The sequence below is a fragment of the Natrix helvetica genome (assembly GCF_964273705.1).
Source record: "Natrix helvetica genome assembly, chromosome: 2".
Taxonomy (NCBI): Eukaryota; Metazoa; Chordata; class Lepidosauria; order Squamata; family Natricidae; genus Natrix; species Natrix helvetica.
The window spans coordinates 12,788,672-12,813,177 of record NC_138552.1 but is presented as its reverse complement, the minus strand read 5'-3'; the positions used below and the strand labels follow the sequence as shown (position 1 = coordinate 12,813,177).

The 24,506-nt window shown below is 40.2% G+C and overlaps 1 protein-coding gene across 1 annotated transcript in view; it reads right to left on the bottom strand.

The window, feature by feature from the left end:
- Positions 1-24,506, bottom strand: part of DCC (DCC netrin 1 receptor) — a 1,323,879-nt gene that overhangs the window by 779,442 nt on the left and 519,931 nt on the right. Inside the window, exon 2 of the mRNA XM_081942031.1 lies at positions 14,488-14,808. Coding sequence (XP_081798157.1) covers positions 14,488-14,808 — 321 coding nt within the window. The remainder of the gene's footprint in view (positions 1-14,487; positions 14,809-24,506) is intronic.

Below are 24,506 nucleotides of genomic sequence, written 5' to 3'. Positions count from 1 at the left end.
CTTTCTATTAAACTAGGCATACCCACTTCCTGCAACCGTTCAACATATGCTTTAGTCTCCAGCCCCCTAATCATCTTCTCTGCACTCTTTCTAGAGTCTCCATATCTTTTCTACATCATGGTGACCAAAACTGAATGCAGTATTCCAAGTGTGGCCTTACCAAGGCTTACTATCTCATCTAGCTACATACATTTTGGGCACAATTGGGGTCATAGGTTGAGAACTACCTGTATCTACAGTGCAACAACTTATTCACTCGAAATGTAACATAACAAAATGGAGAAGGCTTTACCCCCACCAAATAGTAGTCTTCCAAAGGTTCATTGATATGCAAGAGATTTGTCTTATTTATTGTTTAAAAAAATTACTCACTATACAGAAGTATTTCCCTTCAGGACATATCCAGAATATTAAACTTTGCATTAAACAGATCCACGGGGGGTGGGGGGGGGTGGAGTAATTAATACAACAACGTGTGTAGTAGACAGGCATTCTGGAAAATTTATGATTGTCTATTCACATTTTTGTCAGAGATGCTTGTGTGTGCTTGGTTCTCTGGTGTATTATCTGTTATCAAGAGTAAAACTATTTGTAGAGTTCTATTGAGCCAATCGATTTTGTATTTTAAGGGCAAAAGCAAAGTGTTGTTGATTTTTAAAAAAAAGAATGAATACTGTTCCCTCTTTTGCTTTGCAAAGACATTGCCAGTGAGTAACCTTACACTTAGATCAAACCTAACCTTCTACTGTCAAAATTTGGAAGTGAGATTTTGAAGTCTATCCATTTTAAAATAGAATTCTTTATTGGCCAAATGTGATTGGACACACAAGGAATTTGTGTTCGATACATAAGTTCTCAGTGTACATAAAAGATATAAGTGATAAATCATGACCATACTCATCATAAATACATTCAACATGAATCGTGAGATATAACACTTAGTGATAGTCATAGGATACTAAATAAGCAATCAAAATCATACTAAGAAACTAAATAAAACAATATAAATTGCAAGGATACAAGCAACAAGGTTATAGTCATAAATAGAAATGCTCATCTCCGTTTCAAAGCCGAAGAGCCAGTGCTGTCCGAAGACGTCTCCATGGTCATGTGGCTGGCATGACTAAATACCTAAGGCACACAGAACGCTGTTACCTTCGCACCAAAGATGGTCCCTATTTTTCTACTTGCATTTTTTCATGCTTTCAAACTGCTAGGTTGGCAGAAGCTGGGACAAGTAACGGGAGCTCACTCCGTTATGCAGCGCTAGGGATTCGAACCACCAAATTGCTGACCTTTCTGATCGACAAGCTCAGTGTCTTAGCCACTGAGCCACCGCCTCCCTGGCTAATCTTCGTTGCCTCCCAAATGTAATATTATCCATTCCAGGAATAATGTAACAATTTAGAAAAGTTATTAAATGAACTAATCATATAAGTCGAAATTGTGGTATTCCTCAATTACATGTATTCTTCAATTTATGACCACAATTGAACCCAACATTTCCGTTGTTAAGCAAGGCAGTTGTTAAATGAGTTTTAACCTTTTTGCTACAGTTGTTAAGCAAATCACTGCAGGTGGTTAAGCGAATCTGGCTTCCTACATTGACTTTGCTTGTTGGAATCTGCTGAGAAGGTTGCAAATGGCGATCAAATCGAGCGTGCAATTGTGCTACAGTGCAATTGTCAAAAGTACATTCCAGTTGCCAAGCACTCAATTTTTGATTATGTGACCATGAGGATGCTGTACCATCACAAGTACAAGGACTGGATGTAAGTTAGTTTTTTCCAGTGCTGTTGTACCTTTGAATGGTTGCTAAACAAACAATTGTAAGTCAAGGACTACCTGTTCACAGAAGGTATAACGGAATCTAAAGAGAAAAATACTTTCAATCGCAGATTGCTAAAAAGAACAGAAATAGTGTCAGGGTAGTGATTTAAGAGCTGGCCAGTTGCGGCAATGATGCAATGATGTAATGATGGAAATGAGTCAGCAAGGTTTTTAGCTGTTATTCCTTTAAGAGCCTGTATAATAATAAGAGGCCCTGTTAGGGTGTCTCTCTCTCACTGTGTGTTCTTCCCTGCTGTAATTTGCTGATTTTTTGACATCTGCCTATAGTACATGTATGTCAGGGGTGGTATTCAGCAGGTTCTGACCATTTCTGGAGAACCAGTAGTAGAAATTTTGAGTAGTTCAGAGAACCAATAAATACCACCTCTGCCTGCCCCTTCCCCTATCTATTCTCTGCCTCCTGAGTCCCAGATGATCAGGAGGGAATGGGGATTTTGCAGTAATCTTTCCCTGGAGTAGGGAGGGAATGGAGATTTTACAGTATCCTTCCACCGCCATGCCCACCAAGTCAGGCCATGCCCACCAGGCCATGTCACGCCCACCAGGCCACGCCCACAAGACTGGTAGTAAAAAAAAAATGAATCCCACCACTGGTGTATATATAGTATTTATTTTTTTGTAGATAAAAAACACTATTTATTACAAAGCTGTGTTTGCTATTATTGCTTCTGGGCTTCTCACATATTAAAGCTGTGTGCACTCTGACAAATAGTTTTGCATGTCCATCTCTCCCTCTTTTTAAAACTTCCTAATCTCACCTTCCCCAGGATTTCCAAGGTTGGAGGAGGTGAATTAAGGATTGTGGTTTTCTTGCATTTTATGCCTCTTCAGTTCTCAAGGTTTTTTTCTGCCTTGTTTATGAAGACATTTGAAAGCCTCAGTTGTCTTGGATACTTGAGCAAATTAAAATCTCACCCTCTACAACCTCTGCATACCAGTCATGTATCTCCAGCTCCTCCTTCAGCAGAGGAGGGTCATAGGAGAAGATGTTGTCAAGAAGATGAATTCTCCAGTGACCACCTCCATAAATATATCACAGTCTGGAAAAAAAATATGTCCTTGAATCTTTATGCATGTTTTTTTTTGAAACAAGCATTATTAAAAGTCCTTATCATCCTGGTGCTGGAAAATGTAGACCAGTGAACATTTTATACATGAAATCACCCTCATGTGCAATATGTGGATTGCCCAGTTCTCCTTCAAACCGTATTAAAAATTCAACCAAAAGTGTCTGCATGTCGAAAAGGATGTGTGTATTAAACAAAGTTGAATATAACATGAAAAGATTTGAACTCTTCGACTCTTTGAGAGCTATATGCAACAGAATTTCATTTTAATGTATGCTGATAAGTGTACATTCAAATAAAGTTATTCTAAGTTCTAAACTCACATAAGGTTCAAAAAGTTCATCGGTTTTCAATATTCCTTGGATGGTCTGAATTAAATCAATGCCACTCAGATTATCTTCCTTACAGAATTTGTAAGGGCATCAAGTCCATATGTGTATTGAAAAAAAATCCCTTCTCACTCTTATAGGTAACTGCAGAGTTGGTGTTTAGCCAGTTCTGACAGGTTCTGGAGAACCAGTAATGGAAATTTTGAGAGTGGGGAGGGAATGGGGATTTTGCAGTATCCTTCCCCTGCCACGCCCACAGGACTGGTAGTAAAAAAAAATTGAATCCCACCACTGGGTGGTTGGTGTCTTCTTCTATCTCTGGTCCTCTTCCAGAGGCCTGGGAGTTTGAGAGTTGTGTGAAAGATCTTAACTATTCCTAGCACTCTTCTCAATAGAGAGCAATGATGTTGTTTCTGGGATCAGTTGGAGCCCCTCTCCTGGCTTAGGAGTCACAGCCTCAAGTACTCCTCCCTACCACCACTGGGACTTCTTTGGCCTTTACTTTCCACATCCTCTTTAGTTCCTCCTTCAGGTCCTAGTTCTTCTCCAGCTTCTCATACTCCTTCTTCCTGATGTTACTCCCACTTGGCATCATTATATCAGTCACCACCATTGGCTTCTACTGTCAGGGTAATGATTTAAGAGCTGACCAGCTGCTACCATGATATAATGCTAGGAATGAGCCAGTAAGGTTTTGGGACTGATATCACTTTAAGAGCCTGTAATAAGAAGTGGCCCTGTTCGGGCATATCTCTCTCTCCATGTGTGCTTCCGTGCTGTAATTGCTGATTGCTGTTTGTTTGAAGTCTGACAAAAGTATTTGTATGTATATATTCTTTGTAGATAAAACCACAATTTAAATAACTGTTTACTGTATTTGCTCCTGGGTTGTCTCACATAGTGGCACTCTACATACTCTGACATCTACTATTTGCCTACTACCACGATACTTGATTGATTGGCCAATACCTGCCAGTCTATCTGGATCTGGAAATCCCGTAGGATCTTAGCTCTCTTTTGTGGGCTCTCCTGTTTGGACTTAAGAGGGTCTAGCCCATATTCTGTACAGATGTTCCTGTACACAACGCCAGCTACTTAGTTGTGTTGTTCAATGTATTCTGTACCTGCTGGCATCTTCCACTCTGCCACTATGTTTTGGACTGTCTCTGCATAGCCTGCTCCTTTGGTCCTGTCTAGTGTGGTAGAGCCCTGCTTTTATGGATCTGGTGTTTAGTGCTTGCTCTTGTGCTGCTATGATCAATGTCTCAGTCCTAACATGATGAAAAACCTACCGTATTTTTCGGAGTATAAGACACACCAGAGTATAAGATGCACCAAGATTTTGAAGAGGCAAATTTTAAAAAAAGTGTTCCCACTCTGCAGACCTCCCAAAAAATGACCTGATTTTCACAAAAATGGGCCAGTTTTTCATAAAAAAAGGGCATGTATAGCCTTTAGCAGGCTTATAGAGTGCTTCTGGGGGCTGTGGGGGCAAAAAAGAGCAAAAAGCGGCCTGTTTTTTGCTCATTTTTGCCCTCCCCAGCAGCCAGGAGCACTCTGCAAGCCTCTTAAAGGTTATGCACGGCCATTTTTGCAAAGGGCGTGGGGTTTCAGTAGGCAATTTTTTTTGCTATATTCAGTGTATAAGACACACCCAGATTTTCAGCCTCTTTTTTGAGGGAAAAAGGTGCGTCATATACTCCGAAAAATACGGTACATTACCTTGAGATCTTTGATGGAAAGATGGGATAAATATTAATTAAAATAAAACATAGCAGTATGGTTATAGCTCAAGGGGAAAGTGAGCTCATTATGCTTTGTTCAATTCAACGCTCCTTCAATTTTATTTTTTCACAAGTATTAGAATTTCCCAAATTTTGTTTTGTTGCAGATGGAAAAAATTAATCCCTGCTTCTCTTCCCCACAAAGGAACTCATATTGCAAGACTGATACCTGATCTGAATCAGAGCAAAATGCCTTTCATCTCCAATCATTATCCCAGCAGGATCCCTCCTTCAATTACCCATCTCATCATTACCTATGCATGGAGTTGATGCATGAAGAAAAATGTTCTTTTCTCCTCCTTCCGTCCCCTGCCCACCCCATATGACCTCTGCTGACATCGGCAAGTCAAGCCAGAGAAACCTCTGGTGCGCTGCCCCAGGAACACTTGGATAGGAAGGAACCCAAATGATTTAATGTAATGTCTCTATCTTTGGACTCACCAATTACAAGAAATACCAATAATCAGCAGCCTGTTAAATTGGGACTTTTAATAAGATGTTAAAGTAGGAGGCAGCCTCTTAGTTTCTCTTCGCTGCTCTCATTCCTGAACAGCCAAGCACAATTTTTACAAATGGTGATTGCTACGATCTGGAGGACTCTCCCCACCCCCAAAAAGATAGAGAGGGAAAAATGTGATTTATAGTACAATGCCGTATCATGCATAAAACATCTTGGCTATTTTTTAAAACATATATTTCCTTTTTTGTGTTTACTTTGTCTAAAATCCAACTTTTAGTTAGAGTTTAGTTTAGTTTAGTTTAGTTTAGTTTAGTTTAGTTTAGTTTAGTTTAGTCTAGTCTAGTCTAGTCTAGTCTAGTCTAGTGTCAGGGTTCCAAATAGCAACCAAAATTAAATCAGAGTCCGAGGCAAAGGATTCCTCAAAGTTCCAATTTATTAAAAGAGCCATGTTGACACATCTGGGAAAACCCGAATCTGAAAGCTTCCAGGTTTTCCCACCCAGTTGAAAGTTCAAGATCTTGCCCCTACACCCACAAGTCTATCACATGGTTCAATCTTCCACTGCCACACTGGCAGCTTCCATCCATCCAGCTCCGGCCAGGTGCAGAGACAAAGATGACCTTGATTTTCTAAGAAGAATATTATTATGGCTATATATCACGCAAATCCGTATAATCCCCCCTTGCATTTTCCCACAATAGAAAATAGACAGTAGAAAGTGTGGCAGGTCTGAAGTCCAAAAGAAAAGATGGCTTGCAGGCATGACAGTCTAGTCTAGTCTAATGGTTAAGGTGCCAAGCTAGAAAGCAGGAGATTATGAGTTCAAGTCCTGCCTTAGGCATGAAAACCAACTGGGTCTCTCTCTCTCTCTCTCTCTCTCTCTCTCTCTCTCTCTCTCTCTCTCTCTCTCTCTCTCTCTCAGCAAACCCACCTCACAGGGTCATTGTTATGGGAAAAGTAGGAAGAAGAAAGTGGATTGGATATGTTCGCCACCTTCAGCTATTTGTAAAATTAATAAAGGTGGGATACAAATACAAACAAACAAACAAACATTCTATTTTAGATGCTAGTGGTTGCAATTAGATGGTCTTTCAGCCTTAACAGGTATAGAAAGGAAGGAAATATGTGGGATTCAGGCTGGAACACTGCACATTTTCTGCAAAAGGTTTCCTACTATTTTGTTTGGTATGTTTGTATTTTATATTATTATTAATAATAACAGTAATAAACAGCTGAAATGGCACTGTGTCATGAAGAGTCAGACATGACTCAATGATTGAAAAACAACATCCATGTGAGAAGGAAAGAGATGGGAAGAAATAGGCATCTCATGGATAGTTAAAAAGTGCAATCAGAGGTGATTGCTGTGGGACAGAGGTATAAATCAGATATGGTATTCAGCCAGTTCTGACAGGTTCTGGAGAACCGGTAGTGGAAATTTTAAGTAGTTCAGAGAACCAGCAAATAGGCTGGCCCCGCCCCCACTGCCTCCCAGCTTCCCAGTTGATCTTCTTTTGTTGCCCTGAACAGGAGAATGGAACTGGAACGCAGGTTACTGGGGTGGGGAGAAATGGGGATTTTGCAGTATCCTTCCCCTGCCACGCCCACCAAGCCACACCCACCAAGCCACACCCACAGAACCTGTAGTAAAAAAAAAAAAATCCCACCACTGGTATGAATGTGCAATATGCAATGCTGATAGACCTTCCCTTCCTTCTTTGAAATCTTCAGCTTTTGTGCTTGAGTCATGCTGTGCTATATGTACCCATCAAGAGGGAACCAAGATCAAGGTCTAAGGTGGATGTCCCAAAGGTATTTTTTCAAGAGGCAACTGGAATTTCTTGTTTTTCTTTGAAGAGGCTTCGCTTCTCATACAAGAAGCTTCTTCAGCTCTGACTGGATGGTGGGGAATGGAAGGATATATAATACAATACAATACAATAGCAGAGTTGGAAGGGACCTTGGAGGTCTTCTAGTCCAACCCCCTGCGTACTCAGGAAACCCTATACCGTTTCAGACAAATGGCTATCCAACATCTTCTTAAAGACTTCCAGTGTTGGGGCATTCACAACTTCTGGAGGCAGGTGGTTCCACTGATTAATTGTTCTAATGGTCAGGAAGTTTCTCCTCAGTTCTAAGTTGCTTCTCTCCTTGATTAGTTTCCACCCATTGCTTCTTGTTCTACCCTCAGGTGCCTTGGAGAATAGTTTGACTCCCTCTTCTTTGTGGCAACCCCTGAGATATTGGGACAATGCAATCATGTCTCCCCTAGTCCTTCTTTCTATTAAACTAGACATACCCAGTTCCTGCAACCGTTCTCCATATGTTTTAGTCTCCAGTCCCCGAATCATCTTTGTTGCTCTTCTCTGCACTCTTTCTAGAGTCTCCACATCTTTTCTACATCGTGGTGACCAAAACCGAATGCAGTATTCCAAGTGTGGCCTTACCAAGGCATTATAAAGTGGTATTAACACTTCACGTGATCTTGATTCTATCCCTCTGTTGATGCAGCCTAGAACTGTGTTGGCTTTTTTGGCAGCTGCTGCACACTGCAGGCTCATATTTACAGTAAATGGTTGTCCACTAGGACTCCAAGATCCCTTTCACAGTTACTACTGTTGAGCAAGGTACCACCTATACTGTACCTGTGCATTTCGTTTTTGTTGCCTAAATGTAGAACCTTACTCTTATGCTCCTTGCAGACAGCTGGTCATGTGCATTCTTTAAAGAGAGTCATTGAGGCCACTTGGAAATTAACTCTGTCCTCAGGGTCACCTGACTAGTGCAAATGGGTGTCAGCCTGAGGGGACAGACAAACCGGCAAGTGGCCTCAATAACTCTCTTTAAAGAATGCAAATGACTAGCTGTCTGCAAGCATAAATCAGAGCTGAAGCAGCTTCTTGGATGAGAAGTGAAATGTCTTCAAAGAAAAACAAGAAAGTCCAGTTGCCTCTTGAAAAAGCACTTTTGGGACAACTATGACCTGGATGCCTTAGAATCTCCGTAGATGTCTAAGGTGGATGAAAAATGTGGTTGAAGCAATATAGTTCACTCTTTCAGACAGTTGTATATAGATCTGTGACCTCCTACTTCTATCTAAGCAGTTTCATAAACATTTTTGCAAGAGGGAAAATAAACTTAAGGAGCTTTCAAAAGCTTGCAGAAAATCTCTGCTACTCTTATCTTGCCCAGTTCAATTTTTCCCACAGATGTCGCATTTAAGAAGCCTCTGCGTTTATTTCAAATTTCATTTTGTATAAATTTTCACTGGCATTTCTGGGTGATTTTCCTTTTCTTTCAAAAACATCCACATACATCCTCTGAAAGCGGTAATCTGATTGCTTCCATTCTGGACTATTTTATAAACAGCTAATGTCTCACAAATTAGATAAAATCAGGCTCGCAGTCTTTATTGAGAGAAAATATGTTTGACTCAATGACTTCCTGTATTTTGTCATTCATAACTCTGAAATACATCAAACATACTTTAAAATTGTGTAGATGATGCTATTGCCTCTAAATGATACCATCTAGTATTAGATTGTAACAATTCAGGGACCAAAACCATCCATCCAGTGTATGAAATATTAAAGTGCATGTAATTTATTGTAATAGCTTTGCTAGAATGATAGCCTTAAAAGTAAAACTTTTGAGAACAAGTAAATGTATCAAAAGCAATTTAATACATACTGTCAGCTATACACCGTTGATGGAAATAACATAGAAAAATGTGAATTAAAAAAAGGAATATATGTTTTGCAAACTGTAGGACACAGCTCTGGCATATAACTCAACTGTACAATCTCCAAACAAGAGTGCAAATGTCTAGAGTATGCGTACTACTTCAGGAGAAGATTAAAAGATTGTAGAGAGTAAGATATATTTAAAGCAATTTATAACTTACTAGCTGGACACCCCTGCTTCGCTACGAAATCATGTGATCGGGTCAACCCGCAGGCTGGATGAGTCACATGCTGGCCATGCCCATATAAGGCAACTGGCAGTTGGAACAGAGTTCCTTTCAGGTGGGAAGGGGAAGTAGAATGCCTAACTCCCTAGCATCGACGTGTTAGTATAATACTGTATAAAAAATACTGATGATCTGATGGTCATTTTGAAAAATCTTTTCTTAGCGAGCACCTAGAAGCCAAGAGAAACATACATGCCAAATTTCAAGTTTGTAGGGTTTACAGTTCTGGAGATTCCATGATGATGCATGAGTGGTATTTTGCTTTTATATATATATAAATTCCTTTTTAATAGACTGCAATATTTGGAGTAATGCATATTTTTTTTAACAAAGTTCTTTTTCATTTTGTATATTGAATTTAGAATAAATATAAACCCAACCAATTTTTACCCTTCCTTAAATATTAATATCTGTTTTGTACCTCTTTGATTTGCAGTTTTTAATTTTATTGTACTGTATATTAAAAGATGCTAGCTGCTCTGAGAAATTTATTAAAGAACGGGCTATACATCATTCCACTAAATGAAAAATAAATAAATTATGTTTCTCTGAAGAGGGATTTAATAATTATTCCCCCTCTATGTAAAGCAATTCTATTTAAAACTTAACAACAACAACAAAAGATACTGGTTTATAGTTTTAACTTCATGCAACTTTCTTTTTGGAACTTAAAATACATTTTGAAACTTATTTCTCCTTCCAACAAGAAACTATGGTTAGTTATAGAAAGAAGCCTAATGGAAATTACTTCAAGGAATAATGAATCAAATCTCAACCTTCACTCTCTCCTAAACTCTTGACATTTGTCAAATACTTTTTACCAGGCATGTTCAACCTTGGCGACTTTAAGACTTATGAACCTCAACTCCTAGAATTCTCCGACCAGCATGAAGGCTGGGGAATTCTGGGAGTTGAAGTCCACAAGTCTTAAAGTTGCCAAGGTAGGACACCTCTGTATTACACCTTCTTTCTCCAACCTTGATGCCTTCCCAGTGTATGGTTTTTCAAACCTCAGAATTCTTTGAAATACCAATGCCTGTTGCTAAATTCTTGAACTTTACATATTCAGAGGATAACCAAATTGAGAGTGGATGATTGTATGGAGACCACAGCATACCAAATTGTTGCTATCTGTCTTCTATATCAGGGGTGTTAAACTCACGTCATCATGGCAGCATCACATGACATATTGGGACTTCCCCCCCCCCTTTTCTAAACCAGCCATGTGTGTGGCCAGTGTGTGATGTATTCAGCCCACGGGCCAGGAGTTTTACAGACCTCTTCTATACCATTGTACAGAAAATGCTCAGCAGAAAACTCCATAAATTTATGGGATATGGGATGAAGAGATATTTGCTTAACTTTAGACAGAGTGAAGAGTTATTATATGCATTTATACCACTTGCGATGAAGGTTGGAAGTCCCTTTTTTCTATTTTCTTTTTTCTTTATTATATTTTTCTTCTCTTCTTTTTCTTTTTGCCTGCACTTTTTATTTTTTATTTCAGGGGTGGGCTGCTGTGGGTTTGCACGGATTCGGGCAATCTTCTAGCTAAGGATCTGCCCAGTTTGATGAACACACAAATCCCAACCCTGGCTGACCCCACCCATCCCGCCCACCCATCCCCACCAGCCCTGTCCCTCCGACCCCACCCCCCCCTTCCAGGAGTCTCCATGCATCCCATTTGGGAGGCCAGATAAGTACAGGGCCTGCACGGAGGCTCGGAGAGGGTGAAAAATGGGACTTCTGGAAGTTCCGGATGTCCAGAAAGGGGCCCGTTTCAGCCTTCAGAGGCCCTCTGGAGATTGGGGAGGCAATTTTCCCTCTCCCGGAGGCTCAAGGAAAGCAATAGGACATTCGCATCATGGCCACGCCCATACAGCAACCAGGCAGAGAACGTGTTGCTAAAATATTTGAAGCCCACGCCTGCTTTCTTTCCATTTTCTTTTTTTCTTCTAAGTTTAGTATTAGTTTTTTTTAAATTAATAAAATTCTATTATATAGAGATAGAGGGAGAACATGAAAGGAAGATGATTTTAAAAAAAGGTCCAGGAGAAGGTTGAAAATCAGGCTCAAATTAATAGGGTGGAATTTGACAGACATAAATTTAAATTCAGTAGAACTCAACACATAAACACTGCCTGTCAACCTGTTCTGTGCTGTTTGCCCAAACCTTTCAACTTGCTCATTATTTATTGTACATTGACTTTTTTTAAAAAAAAATCTTGTATTGATAGCTCTTCAGATTTGATCTGCAGTCAGATGGTTGTGAAATCAAATAAATAACTCAATATAACAGATGGAAGGTGATCAAACTTTGAGGGATCCTGTCTGTCAGAGCCACATATTTCTCTCTGTTTGCCGTAATCACATCAGGGGTTCCATTAGAGTTTTATACATATAATTACCTTAATATTCATAATGTATATGTACTGTACATAAACATTCTGCCTAGGAGTCTCAATTTTTCTAGCATTGCTGCTTATTAAATGAAAGGAGAAGGTACATTTGCACACAGCTCCAATAATTGCAGCCTTTCGTAAAAATTCACCAATGCTTTCTTTTCCTCCAGTGCTTCAGTATCTATCTATATGGCTGTTTCATCCGATGATGGAAAGAAAATTGTCTATTGCTTATTGCGACTGCAGTACTAATACGAGTGCTTGATCACTTTTTAGACTCCTCTCACCTATCATCCTGTTTCTGCTTGTCTCCAGCTTGATGCATTTTTGAAGCTGGCAGAAAAGGCATAAAAGTAACACTTTTTACACACGCACAAAAAAAATGAACTGTCAAAACAAAGTTCTGAAACCAGTCTAACTAAGTTCCATGAGCTATCAAGTTAGAAGGAGGCAGAAAGTAGTAGAAGAAGTGCATTTTCCCTTTTAGAAAAGTTTTATTTTTCCTGAGTCTGAATTAATCTGTAAACCAGTTAATTCCTAGCTTCTTATTTTTGAAGATCGTAAACATGCATCTAAGAGTACAGAGCAAAAAAGGGATGATTAGAGACATTTAAGACAAAGAGGAACATCACAAATATATTACCGTGGCAATAATGCCATGTCTAATTTTGCAGGGGGAAAAACAAATGTTTGAACGAAAGAAGTAAAAGATATTTTTAACATCCTTATATTTATTTAAAATTACGTCTTTCCTCAAGGCAAGATTTCTTGAGGCTAATTACTGCAGACAGCTATCAAAAAATTAACATTTCTCTAAGTGCAGCAAGCTAACAGCAAATATTGTAATTTCTAAGGCTTGTCTCTTAAGTTGTTTGTTATGAAGCTTTATTATAAAAACACAAGAAGTGGATGCTAGTGGATGATTATAGACAAATCTTGTCTCTTGTTATTAATAATGATCAGTAAGATATTTTCAGGGAATCCACCAGCAAGCTAGGAAAACAACAACTTCTCCATACTTTTTTTTGTCACCTATGAACTTTTGTTCTGATTCTACAGTACATCTTGGCATTTATTCTTAATTCCAGGTTACATTTGCATAAGATTTTGCAATCTTATGAGAAGACTAAATTACAAACAAGTTATGAATTGTCAGGCATAACATGCAGATCCTTATCTCACATTCCCTAGAGAGAAAGCAAAGCATATATTCTATCATCAGAATAATGTATTTTGCCTCAAACGATGTACTGTATATCACCCAAAATACTGGTCACCCTATTATTTTCAAACATCAGAAAAATCACCAACTTTTCCAAATCACGTAAAAAAGAAGAAATCCCAGATTTTCTTTTTTTCTTTTTTTGAGAAAGCTGGAATCTACCGGTGATCTCTGGACCATACCATCCCAGCGACAATGGATGCTGCGGCAATTTATCCCAACATCTACCAGAAGGATAAACTATTTGGCTATTTAAAACATCATCATTGACAAGAGAAAAACACATCTGAATAGGCTTTGAGACTTCGTACTTAGTCCAAATGACTATATTTTTGATAGCACTGCATGGTAGGTCTATAACGGCCTTTATATCCCCACTCAGTTTAAAATAGCTACTTTACCCACTATTAGGGATAACAACACAACCACACAACCAAACCTAGCCATGTCTGCCTCCACATTTACAATGACAACTTCATAACAGGCCCATACAACATCACCTACAATGTCATTACTTTTGGATTCTTATCTTCTGATGCACGTCATCATGCCAACAATGTCCTTCCAAATTCTACAGGGAACAAACTAACCAGACTTTGCACATAATAATACATGGGCCCTAGCTGGACATCAGAGCTGACAACAGCAACAAGACAAAGGCACATTTTAGCCTATCAGGACCATCCTTCACTAATTTCTAAACAACAGGGGTAGAAGTTTGTCCGCCACATTCACAATCAGTTACAAAAATTGGCCACCAAATTCCATTCTATTTTAAAAAAATCAAATCCATTCCAGCAGACTTGAGCAGGGAAAGTGGATTTTTTTTTGTCCTTTCAATTTGCAAACTGGTAGTAACACTCAGTCCCCAGGAGTCCATGAGAGCTTCTCCCCAGTCTCAGCTATTGCATACACCCATTAGCTTCCCTCCACTTTCCCATCAAGCCTTTTCCCATCTTTTAACTCATGTAATAGCATATCTCCTTTTGCAAGTGATCAAATGAGGTGTTCATGAAACCTTATAGCAATAGTACACACACTTATATACCGCTTCATAGTGCTTGTTAGCACTCCGGTAAACAAGATCAGTGTATTGCCCTCCCAACAATCTAGGTCTCTATTTTACTGACCTCAGAAGGAAGGAAGGCTGAGTCAACCTGAGATCAAACTCCATGGTGTGGGCAATTAGCCTGCAATACTGTACTCTAACTACTGCACCACCACGGCTCTTCAATAAATTAGGTTTATGCCTCAATAAAGTTGACCAGCTTGGAAGGTATTACCAGATTCAACGTATTCTAACTTTGCAAATGAAAGAAACCTTAAAAAAAAAACTTCGGATTTATAATTGCAGCTTCAGACAAACCATAAAATATCTTCTCATTCCAAGCTCAATCCTTACCTGCTACTGAAACTTTGGCTGTTCGACTGATGATAGCGCCAGTTCCTTCTAATGATGCTTCACATTGATAAAGGCCTTCATCGGGTTTATGATGTCTGGAATGGACAATATTTTGTATCAAAAGAGATCCATTGGAAAACTGCTGTCTTCTCTCATCCACTGCCAAGTTTAAAAAGACACCATCCTTTTTCCATTTGATTACAGGAAATCCTTGATCTGATTCTGCTGTACAGTTCAACAAAACGTTAGTTCCCCGTGTGGTGACGGCATCTGAAGGTTCAATCAGGAAGTGCAATGTTGTAAATCCCATAATCTGTGCACCTGTTGGGATGAACAGCCAAAAATAAACTAATTAGTCATATGCCAGGAAAGCCTTGTTTCTGCAAGATGAATATCCCCAAACTTGGAAACATTGTATGTATGTATGTATGTATGTATGTATGTATGTATGTATGTATGTGTGTGTTTATATATATGTATACTACTCCCCCTCCCCACCTGAAAACAACTCTGTTCCAACTGCCAGTTGCCTCACATTACGTTACCTCAGTTCAAACTGGCAGACATTCCACTCCTTCATTCAGGAGCAGTCTGAGGCTTCTTACAGTACTAAATATCTATACCTCATCAAAATGTCTACACCTTCCACCTATGGAATTGCTTCCAGACAGAAGGTGATATATGCATATATACATACACATATACATACACATATATACACATTTACAAAATTACATTTAATGTTCCAGCTCAGGTAAAAAAAACTGTACATTTGAAGAATATATCTATCTATCTATCTATCTATCTATCTATCTATCTATCTATCTATCTATCTATCTATCTATCTATCTCCAAAATTGAAAGTTCAGGAAAATTTCCAATTTTGGGTATGTATGTATATATGTATGAATGTATGTATATCCTTGAACATACAGGGTTTTTACCTGAGCTGGAATATTAAATGGAAGTTTGATTTTACTTTTAGGAAACATTCTGGCTACCATTTAACTTTACCACATAAAATAATCCCCTTCCTCAACATATGTCTGTTTCTGAACCACAATGAAACCAATTTTAGGAAACATACTGTGTCACATGTAGTTGAAGCCTTACACATAAATATGCAAAGTTAAGAATTTACATTGCAAGAATGTATTATTGTTTCCTCACTCACTCCACTCCACACTTATTCTGTCTTAGATACTTAAATAAAATGTAAACATACCTAAACAAAATGTACCTTAGAGTTTGCTTGGGACACATGCATACATACACACACACACTTTCCTAAAGTTTATTAAAGTAAAGAAGTAATTAATCAAGTGTATATTTGCATCCTGCCATCTGCAAAAACAAAATAACGAGCAAAGATAGACTAATTTGCAACTTCAGAATTTAACCAAACTCCCCAAGGCATTTTAACTTTCCAAATCTGAACAGTATGTTGAAAAAAGAAATAGCTAGCATCAAATTCTTCTAAAGCAGATGCCTATCAGTATCTTAAGATCTAATTCGCTTTAGAGGGCTCAGCTTGTGTTGCACTCTAAGTGTTTTATTACTTCTATCTTAATCCTCTGCACATAGAAGAATTTAATTCCCAAAGGATATCAATTATTCAACAATTTACTCAAACAAACCAATTCACAGGAAAGGAGAAGCAAATTCCAAATGCCACCGAGTACCACCTCTTATTATATATCTAATTACAGGGTGCTCTTTATAGTGTCAGAACACTCAGTGCAATTGTACACACACACACACACACACACACGGCACGCACACGCATACACACACACACACACACACACACACATTTGTGTTACAACCCCTGGTATGCCCAAATATGTTTTCGTAGATAGATAGTTAGATATCGCTGTGTGTGTATATGTTCCAGCATAACTCTGAAATGCCTCAAGCAATTTCAACCAAACTTGGTACATAGATCACTTACACTCTGGAAAAAAAATACTGTGGGGGTAAAACCCCTCAGTGTGTGTGTTCTGTTAAGATACAGCCTGTTGTGCCTTAAAATGGCTTCTATTGTACTGCCGTAAAATGGTTTCTACTGTACAACACAAATGAATTGCCATGGTAATGGCTCCACTGTACTCCACAAGGGGGCTCCCTCTGGTAAGGGGAAAAATCCAACATTAGAAATTACATTTGGTCCCGACATTTCCCACCTATAAGTAAATACCAAGGCAATGCTGGATTATCAGCTAGTATTTTATAATAGTAAAATGCAAGGAGACACTCCAAAAAAGGAAATAAGACCCTAAGTACCTCTGTATTGAGACTTCTCATGCATTTATCAAAAATTCCTAATATGATATGTGTGTGTGTGTGTGTGTGTGTGTGTGTGTGTGTGTGCAGTGTTCACACCTAGACAAGCATCTGCAGTTTCCTTGGCAAGATTTTGCTTCTTCCTAGGACTGAGAGAGAATGACTGGCTCAAGATCCTCCAACTGGTTTTATGCCTAGTTAGGGCTGTCAAACCAGCGGCCTGCAGGCCAGATGTGTCACACGTAGGCCAGACCCACTCCAGCTCCGTGAAGGGTAAAAACCAGAGGTGGGCTACTCCTGGTTTGGCCCAGATCAGGCAAACTGGTAGTAGCAGTGGTGGAGGCTCCGCCCACCGGCCCGGACACTTCTGTGCATGTGCGCCCGAACCGGTAATTAAAAATTGGCAATCCACCACTGGTAAAAGCATTGTGATACATCACGTGACAGCAATGTGATACTGTCAGTTTGATACCCGTGTGCCTAGTGGACTAGAACTCAAATCCCCTAGTTTCTAACCTGCTGCCTTAACCACTACACCCAACAAGTTTAACAGTTAAAAAAAAAATGTAAAACTTCCAATGGGCTTTTCAAACATATTTCTCTTGAATGTTTCAGATTTTAATGGGACAGAATATATTGCTGATGAGTACACACAAAAATAAAATGAGCTGGAGAGATTGATTTAGGGGGAAACTAAGGTAAATTACCATATTTTTTGGAGTATAAGACGCTCCGAAGTATAAGACCACTTAGCTTATGGGGAGGAAAACAAGAAAAAAAATCTGCCTCTGTCTCCCAGCAATTTGCCTTCTTGCAGCAAACAGCAAACAGGCTGTTTCAGCTTCAGCACAGCCTAATTAGCACAAGCAGCTGATTGTCAAGCCTCCTGACAATCAGCTGTTTCAGGCTGCAGGGTTTGCCATAGACTATTGCCGGCTCCACGCGCATCCTGTTTTCAGCCTGAGCATTCCCTGTTTTTGGCCTCTGGGTGTCCATTTCAGGCAGTGGGGATTGGAATGGGCAGAAAATGGGGTGCACGGAGGCCAAAACCTGGGCATACAGAGGCCAAAAATGGGATGTGGAGGCCAAATATGGGGAGCATGGAGGCGGCAATAGGAAATTGCAATCCCTGTAGCCTGAAACAGCTGATTGTCAGGAGGCCGAGCCAACTGACAATAGGCTGCTTGTGCTAATCAGGCTGTGTTGAAGCTGAAACTAAAACAGGCTGTTCACTGTTTGCTGCAAGGAGGCAAATTGCTTGGAGGCAGAGGCCAAAGGGTGGGGGCCGGCAGGAGAGTGGGACTAAATTTGATGTATAAGACCACCCAAATTTTCACACTCTTTTAGGGGGGAAGTGTGTCTTATACTCCAAAAAATACAGTAGTTCCATTTACATATCTTACTAGATTTGCAGGAAAGTACAATAAGATGTTTCTTCCTTCATTTCCACTGCCCTGTCATTGTGTGGAAGATGTATTTTAAATGTACACTTCCAAAGCACCTTAGCATAGATTGCTGAAATTTTTAAGAATAGCATTGCAATTATGTGATCTCAAACTGCTTCAATTATCAGCACGAAACCCTTATTGGTAAAATCCAATTTCCAAGTTCTGAAGCACTACTAAGAAAAGCATCTTTCAACCAAATCCCAGAGACATCTTTTTATAATGAGATGTAAGATTCTTAAGGGATTTTACATCTCTTCCACCACTCTTCTTTCCAGATAAGCCTTCTACCATCTCACCGAAAGAAAACAAATTCTTTATTTTGAAACAGTGGCACTTTATTGCTTTCAGTATATCAAGTACATAAAGTCACGGGAGTTAAACAAAGATTAACTCTCTTTTGATGCAATTACCCCTGCCAGTGAGCTGCAATTTCAGTTATTCATATGCAGTCAAAAGCTACAGTTATCTGAAAATTGCTTCGGCATATGATGCTTAATAGCTTGAATAAATGGTGAACATTTTTTAAAAGAATATAAAAGGAATGGAAACCTTCTTTGAAATATACTGCCTCGAAACTCCAAAGTAGTTCATGCATAAAAAAAAAAGTGGGAGGTGTCACTGGGTTATATAAGATAAGAATAATATGTAATCTGTCCTACAGGTTGTTGTGAGCATGACCGAACAGTCCTCGTAGTTCTTGTAAAGTTTTATCAAATTACAACAGACATTATAAGTTGTACAAGTCAAGCTTCTACAATGGAGATAAGACGACTATTGTATAATTCTTAGAAGCAACAAATAACTCAACAAGAATGATATGAATTCTGTCTTATAGGTTGTTGAGGGCATAACCAAGAAATTCTTGTAGTTCACCTTATAAAGTCTTATCAAATTACAATAAACATTATAAGCTGAAGTCAAGAATCAACAAGAGACAAGATGACTGCTGCATAATCCTTCGAAGCAACAAATAACTGAACAAGAATCAGAGATGGTATTCAGCCGTTTCGGACCAGTTCACCTGAACTGGTAGCGGAAATCATGGGTGGGCCCATTTACCTGCCCCGCCTCTATGCCATCCTATTTAGGCATGTTTTTGAGGCCAGGTGCATGCTCAGAAGGCACTGTGTGAGCAAAGTGCAGTGTGGAAGGCCAGGCGCATGCGCGGAAGGGGCATACGTGGGGCAAACCGGTGGTCACTAAATGTTAAACCCACCGCTGACAAGAATGATATGAATTCTGTCCTACTGGCTGTTGAGAGCACGATCAAGAAATCATTGGTGTTTGTCTTATAAAGTCTTACCAAATTACAACAACCATTATAAGCTGAAGTCAAGAATCAACAATGGAGGCAAGAAGACTGTTGTATCATTCTTAGATGCAACAAATAATTAGTATTAAAACTGGCTACAGCCCTAATGTAAATGGAGGTGTTTTTCATTATTTTGCTAAGGATCTTCTGAAAAACCCATGAAAACAGAAGATCCTTAGCAAAATAATTTGGGATCAGAGGTGATATTCAGCCAGTTCTGACCAGTTCTGGCAAACTGGTAGCGGAAATTTTGAATAGTTCGGAGAACCAGCAAATACCACCTCTTACTGGCCCTGTCCCCATCTATTTGCTGCCTCCCAAGTCCCAGCTGATAGGCTAGGTCTTCTTCGGTTGCCCTGCACAGGAGAACGGAGCTTGAAAGCAGGTTAGTGAGGTGGGGAGGGAATGGAGATTTTACAGTATCCTTCCCCTAGAGTCGGGTGGAAATGGGGATTTTACAGTATCCTTCCCCTAGAGTCGGGTGGAAATGAGGATTTTACAGTATCCTTCCCCTAGAGTCGGGTGGAAATGGGGATTTTACAGTATCCTTCCCCTAGAGTCGGGTGGAAATGGGGATTTTACAGTATCCTTCCCCTAGAGTCGGGGGGGGAAATGGGGATTTTACAGTATCCTTCCCCTAGAGTCGGGTGGAAATGGGGATTTTACAGTATCCTTCCCCTAGAGTCGGGTGGAAATGGGGATTTTACAGTATCCTTCCCCTAGAGTCGGGTGGAAATGGGGATTTTACAGTATCCTTCCCTAGAGTCAGGTGGAAATGGGGATTTTACAGTATCCTTCCCCTAGAGTCGGGTGGAAATGGGGATTTTACAGTATCCTTCCCCTAGAGTCGGGTGGAAATGGGGATTTTACAGTATCCTTCCCCTAGAGTCGGGTGGAAATGGGGATTTTACAGTATCCTTCCCCTAGAGTCGGGTGGAAATGGGGATTTTACAGTATCCTTCCCCTAGAGTCGGGTGGAAATGGGGATTTTACAGTATCCTTCCCTAGTCGGGTGGAAATGGGGATTTTACAGTATCCTTCCCCTAGAGTCGGGTGGAAATGGGGATTTTACAGTATCCTTCCCGCAGGAGTGGGGAGAGAATGGGGATTTTGCAGTATCCTTCCCCTAGAGTCGGGTGGAAATGGGGATTTTACAGTATCCTTCCCTAGAGTCGGGTGGAAATGGGGATTTTACAGTATCCTTCCCCTAGAGTCGGGTGGAAATGGGGATTTTACAGTATCCTTCCCCTAGAGTCGGGTGGAAATGGGGATTTTACAGTATCCTTCCCCTAGAGTCGGGGGGAAATGGGGATTTTACAGTATCCTTCCCCTAGAGTCGGGTGGAAATGGGGATTTTACAGTATCCTTCCCGCAGGAGTGGGGAGAGAATGGGGATTTTGCAGTATCCTTTCACTGCGATGCCCACCAAGCCAAATCATGCCCACCAAGCCAAGTCACACTCATCAAGCCAAGACAAGCCCACCAAGCCAAGCCAAGCCAAGCCATGCCCACCAAGCCATACTCACAGAACTGGCAGTAAATTTTTTTGAATCCCACCATTTGGGATGGTATGTGGGAATGATCTTGGGATACAGAAGGAAAGAGTCAGATAAAGGCAGTTTAGTCTGCAAAGGGAATGGGAGAGTAGCAAACATCTCAATGGGAAAGAAATGTGTTTTTAGACTTGTAAAATTCTGGTAACATAATTTTATACCAAAGTAGAATTCTTTCATCTTGCTGTGCTTCCTATCTGAGCTACCCTGTATGGCAAATACCAACAGAAATGTACAGTACATTTTTTTTTTGTTTTATTACAGCAACCTTCTATGTAATTATTCTCTTATTGGGCTTTTTTATTTTGATTTGTTTTTTGTTGGGGGGATGTTTCTCTTTTTCATTTTTGCGCTAAAGTCTTCATGGTGAGGATCGTTGAGATATTTTCTGGAACAGCCGTAGATCGAAGAAAGGCTCAATTAATTAGGATACCACTTTAGAACTAATCTTAGGAAACACACCACTAATATGATTTGATCTAAGGAGATTTCCTATGTTTCTCAAGCAAGCTCTTCTATTAATTCATGAGTATCAGTAGTTTAATGGAACGGGGTTTTGAACAAGGTCTCTTCCCCCAATTACGTGAAACCGAGGAGTGCACTTAAAGAGCATCTTGAATGTTCCATAGCTTTTGCACTACTTCCTAAACCTTCATAATGAGGTCAAAATTCTGTCTTCTGTTTCTCCCAGATTTCATTATCTACTAGACACAAATATCATCTGTACAATTTTTTTGCACCTCAGCTTTCGGATTCACCCATTTTACTCTTTTAATGAGACAAGTAAGTGATTGTGTGTGTGTGTGTGTGTGTGTGTGTGTGTGTGTGTGTGTGTGAGAGAGAGAGAGAGAGAGAGAGAGAGAGAGAGAGAGAGAGAGAGAGAGAGAGAGAGAGAGAGAGAGAGATTTGCAGCCCATTCATACTTTCTTCTTTAAGTCAGAAAACAAGAGTATTGAAAAACTGATTATTATTTTTTGCCTGAGTGTGGAATAGAACATGCGTAGACCTATTACCACACTTAGGTTGCACAGATATGGATGACTGATAAAACAGTAGCTACAAGAGATGGGAAATTCTAATTCTTTGCTGCCAAATGGTCCTGATGTTGTTGCCAAATATGGTAGACCTAACAATGGGTTTCAACAGGACTTTGCTACACCATACCTTTCTAAACATCCATAAGATTTCCTTAACTTCAGATTTCCCAAGGGGGGAAAAATATATTTCTTCTGCAGTTAAGAATGGCTTTTAGCTAGGTCAGAACTCAAGGCCCCGGGGCAGGATCTGGCCTGTGGGGTGCTTATATCTGGCCCACGGGGCTGGCCTGGAAACTGCAAAGGATTGGCCTGCAGGCTTTTCACTGGCAGAGGGTTGCAGGAAGCCCTTGCAGTCAAAAATGGAGCTTGGGAGCCCATTTTCTCTGGCAGAGCACTTGGACCGCCACAGGGCCCCCTGACATGAGTGGCATCGAGCTGGGCACGCCCACCCTGGCCACACCCATTCTGCCCCCCCCCCCAGGCCAAACACAACCCTGAAGCAGCCCTTAATGAATGGAGTTTGACACCCGTGAGCTAGTTTATTTGATTTCCCATTCACTGCCAACTAAATTTAATGCATGTACTGGGGACATCACTAAAAATTGACTTGCTGCCATGAAGTTTATTGCTCTGCTTCATGAAAATCTGCATTCTTTAAGTGATCTACTGAAATATATTTTCTACATGATAAAACGGTATACGAAGAACAACAGGTGTTATTTATGCTAACAGGACTCAGTTATATTACCGTCTTTGATATGGGAAACCGGTAAAGCATGGATTTGATGTTGCATTATGGCCTAGACCTCAGATGAAAAGACACAACAGTTGATTAAAATTATTTTTTAAGAAAAAAAAGAGATCTTCTTGCTTTATATGTCTCATTTATCTCCAGACCGATATAGATACAGACTTTTTTTATTGCACTTCATATAACAATAATAATAGGAAAAGAGAAAGAAATCTAATGTTATTGGCTTGAAAACTTAAATTAAGTAATACAATAATAGATTTTGCACATCTATTTGGGATGTAAATGTAAAGCCTGTATACAGATCCCCAACTAATCAGGAATCATTTTAATGTTGCTCTAATCTATATAATACTGACAAAACTTTCCAAAATCAGTGGAAAGATTTGTCTCCAGACGTTGTGATAGCACTGGAGGTTTTCCAGGAAGAGATTGAACAACTATTTGTCTGAAATAGTATAAGGTTTCCTGCATGAGTAGGGGGGAGGACTAGAACTGTGATGGCAAACTTATGGCACGCGTTCCAGAGGTGGCACACAGAGCCCTCTCTGATGGCACATAAGCCAAGCCCCATTTCAGCTCCACCATGCATGCGCACATTCCTCCTACCGGCCAGATAGTCTTCAGGTCTCTGCCACGCATGCGCAGGGGGTATGAGCGGGGCTGCGCACGCATTACATTTTGGGGGTTCATGGGCGGGCGGCTGCATTCATGCACAGGTGCGCGTACTTTGGGCACTCACTCTGGAAAGGTTTAGCCATCAATGGACTAGAAGATCTTCAATATCCCTTCCAACTCTGTAATTCTTTTATACTAATTCTTCATCAACAGAAGATAAGATAGGCACCTTTCTACAGAAAACTGGTTAGTCACATTCATCCTAAGATCAAGTGCTGTTCTTACACAAGTTCTTTTGCTTCAAGAAATAGACAGCGTACTGTATTTTTCGGAGAATAAAATGCACCTTATCCCCACCGAAAAGAGTGTGGAAATGTTGGTGCATCTTATACACTGAATACAGCCATTTTTGGCCTCCCGAAGCGACGCCCCCTGCATCCCATTTTTATGAAAAACGGGCCATTTTTCGCAAAAACAAAGGCAGTTTTCCCTTCCTCCAGTCCCCAGAAGCACTCTGCAGGCTTCAGCAGGGCTGGGAGAAGGGGGAAGTGCCCCTGTTTTTATGAAAAATGGTCCATTTTTCACCCATTTTCACCCTTTTGAAGCCTCCAGAGTGCTCCTGTGGGCTGGGGAGGGCAAAACATTTTTTTTCTTACTTACCTCTTCAAAATCTTGATGCGTCTTATACACCGGTGTATCTTATAGTCCTAAAAATATGGTAATTAAATCTGTGAAGTTGGAAAAAGTGCTTATCCCAATAGTTTGGGATGAAAAATACATTAGCTTGTTGCTTTTCATTTGACCCAAAGTCTATAGCAGGGGTGTCAAATTCAAGCCCGAGGGCCAGATCCGGCCTGCAGGGTGCTTAGATATGGCCCATGGGGCCACCCTAGAAAGGGCTGGCCCGTGGTGCCTCTGGCGGTAAAAACAGAGCTTGGAAGGGCTGCCCGTAGCCCTAGCAAGTTCCATTTCCGCCTGCAGAGGATTGCAGGTTGCTTTCTCAGCTGAAAACTGAGC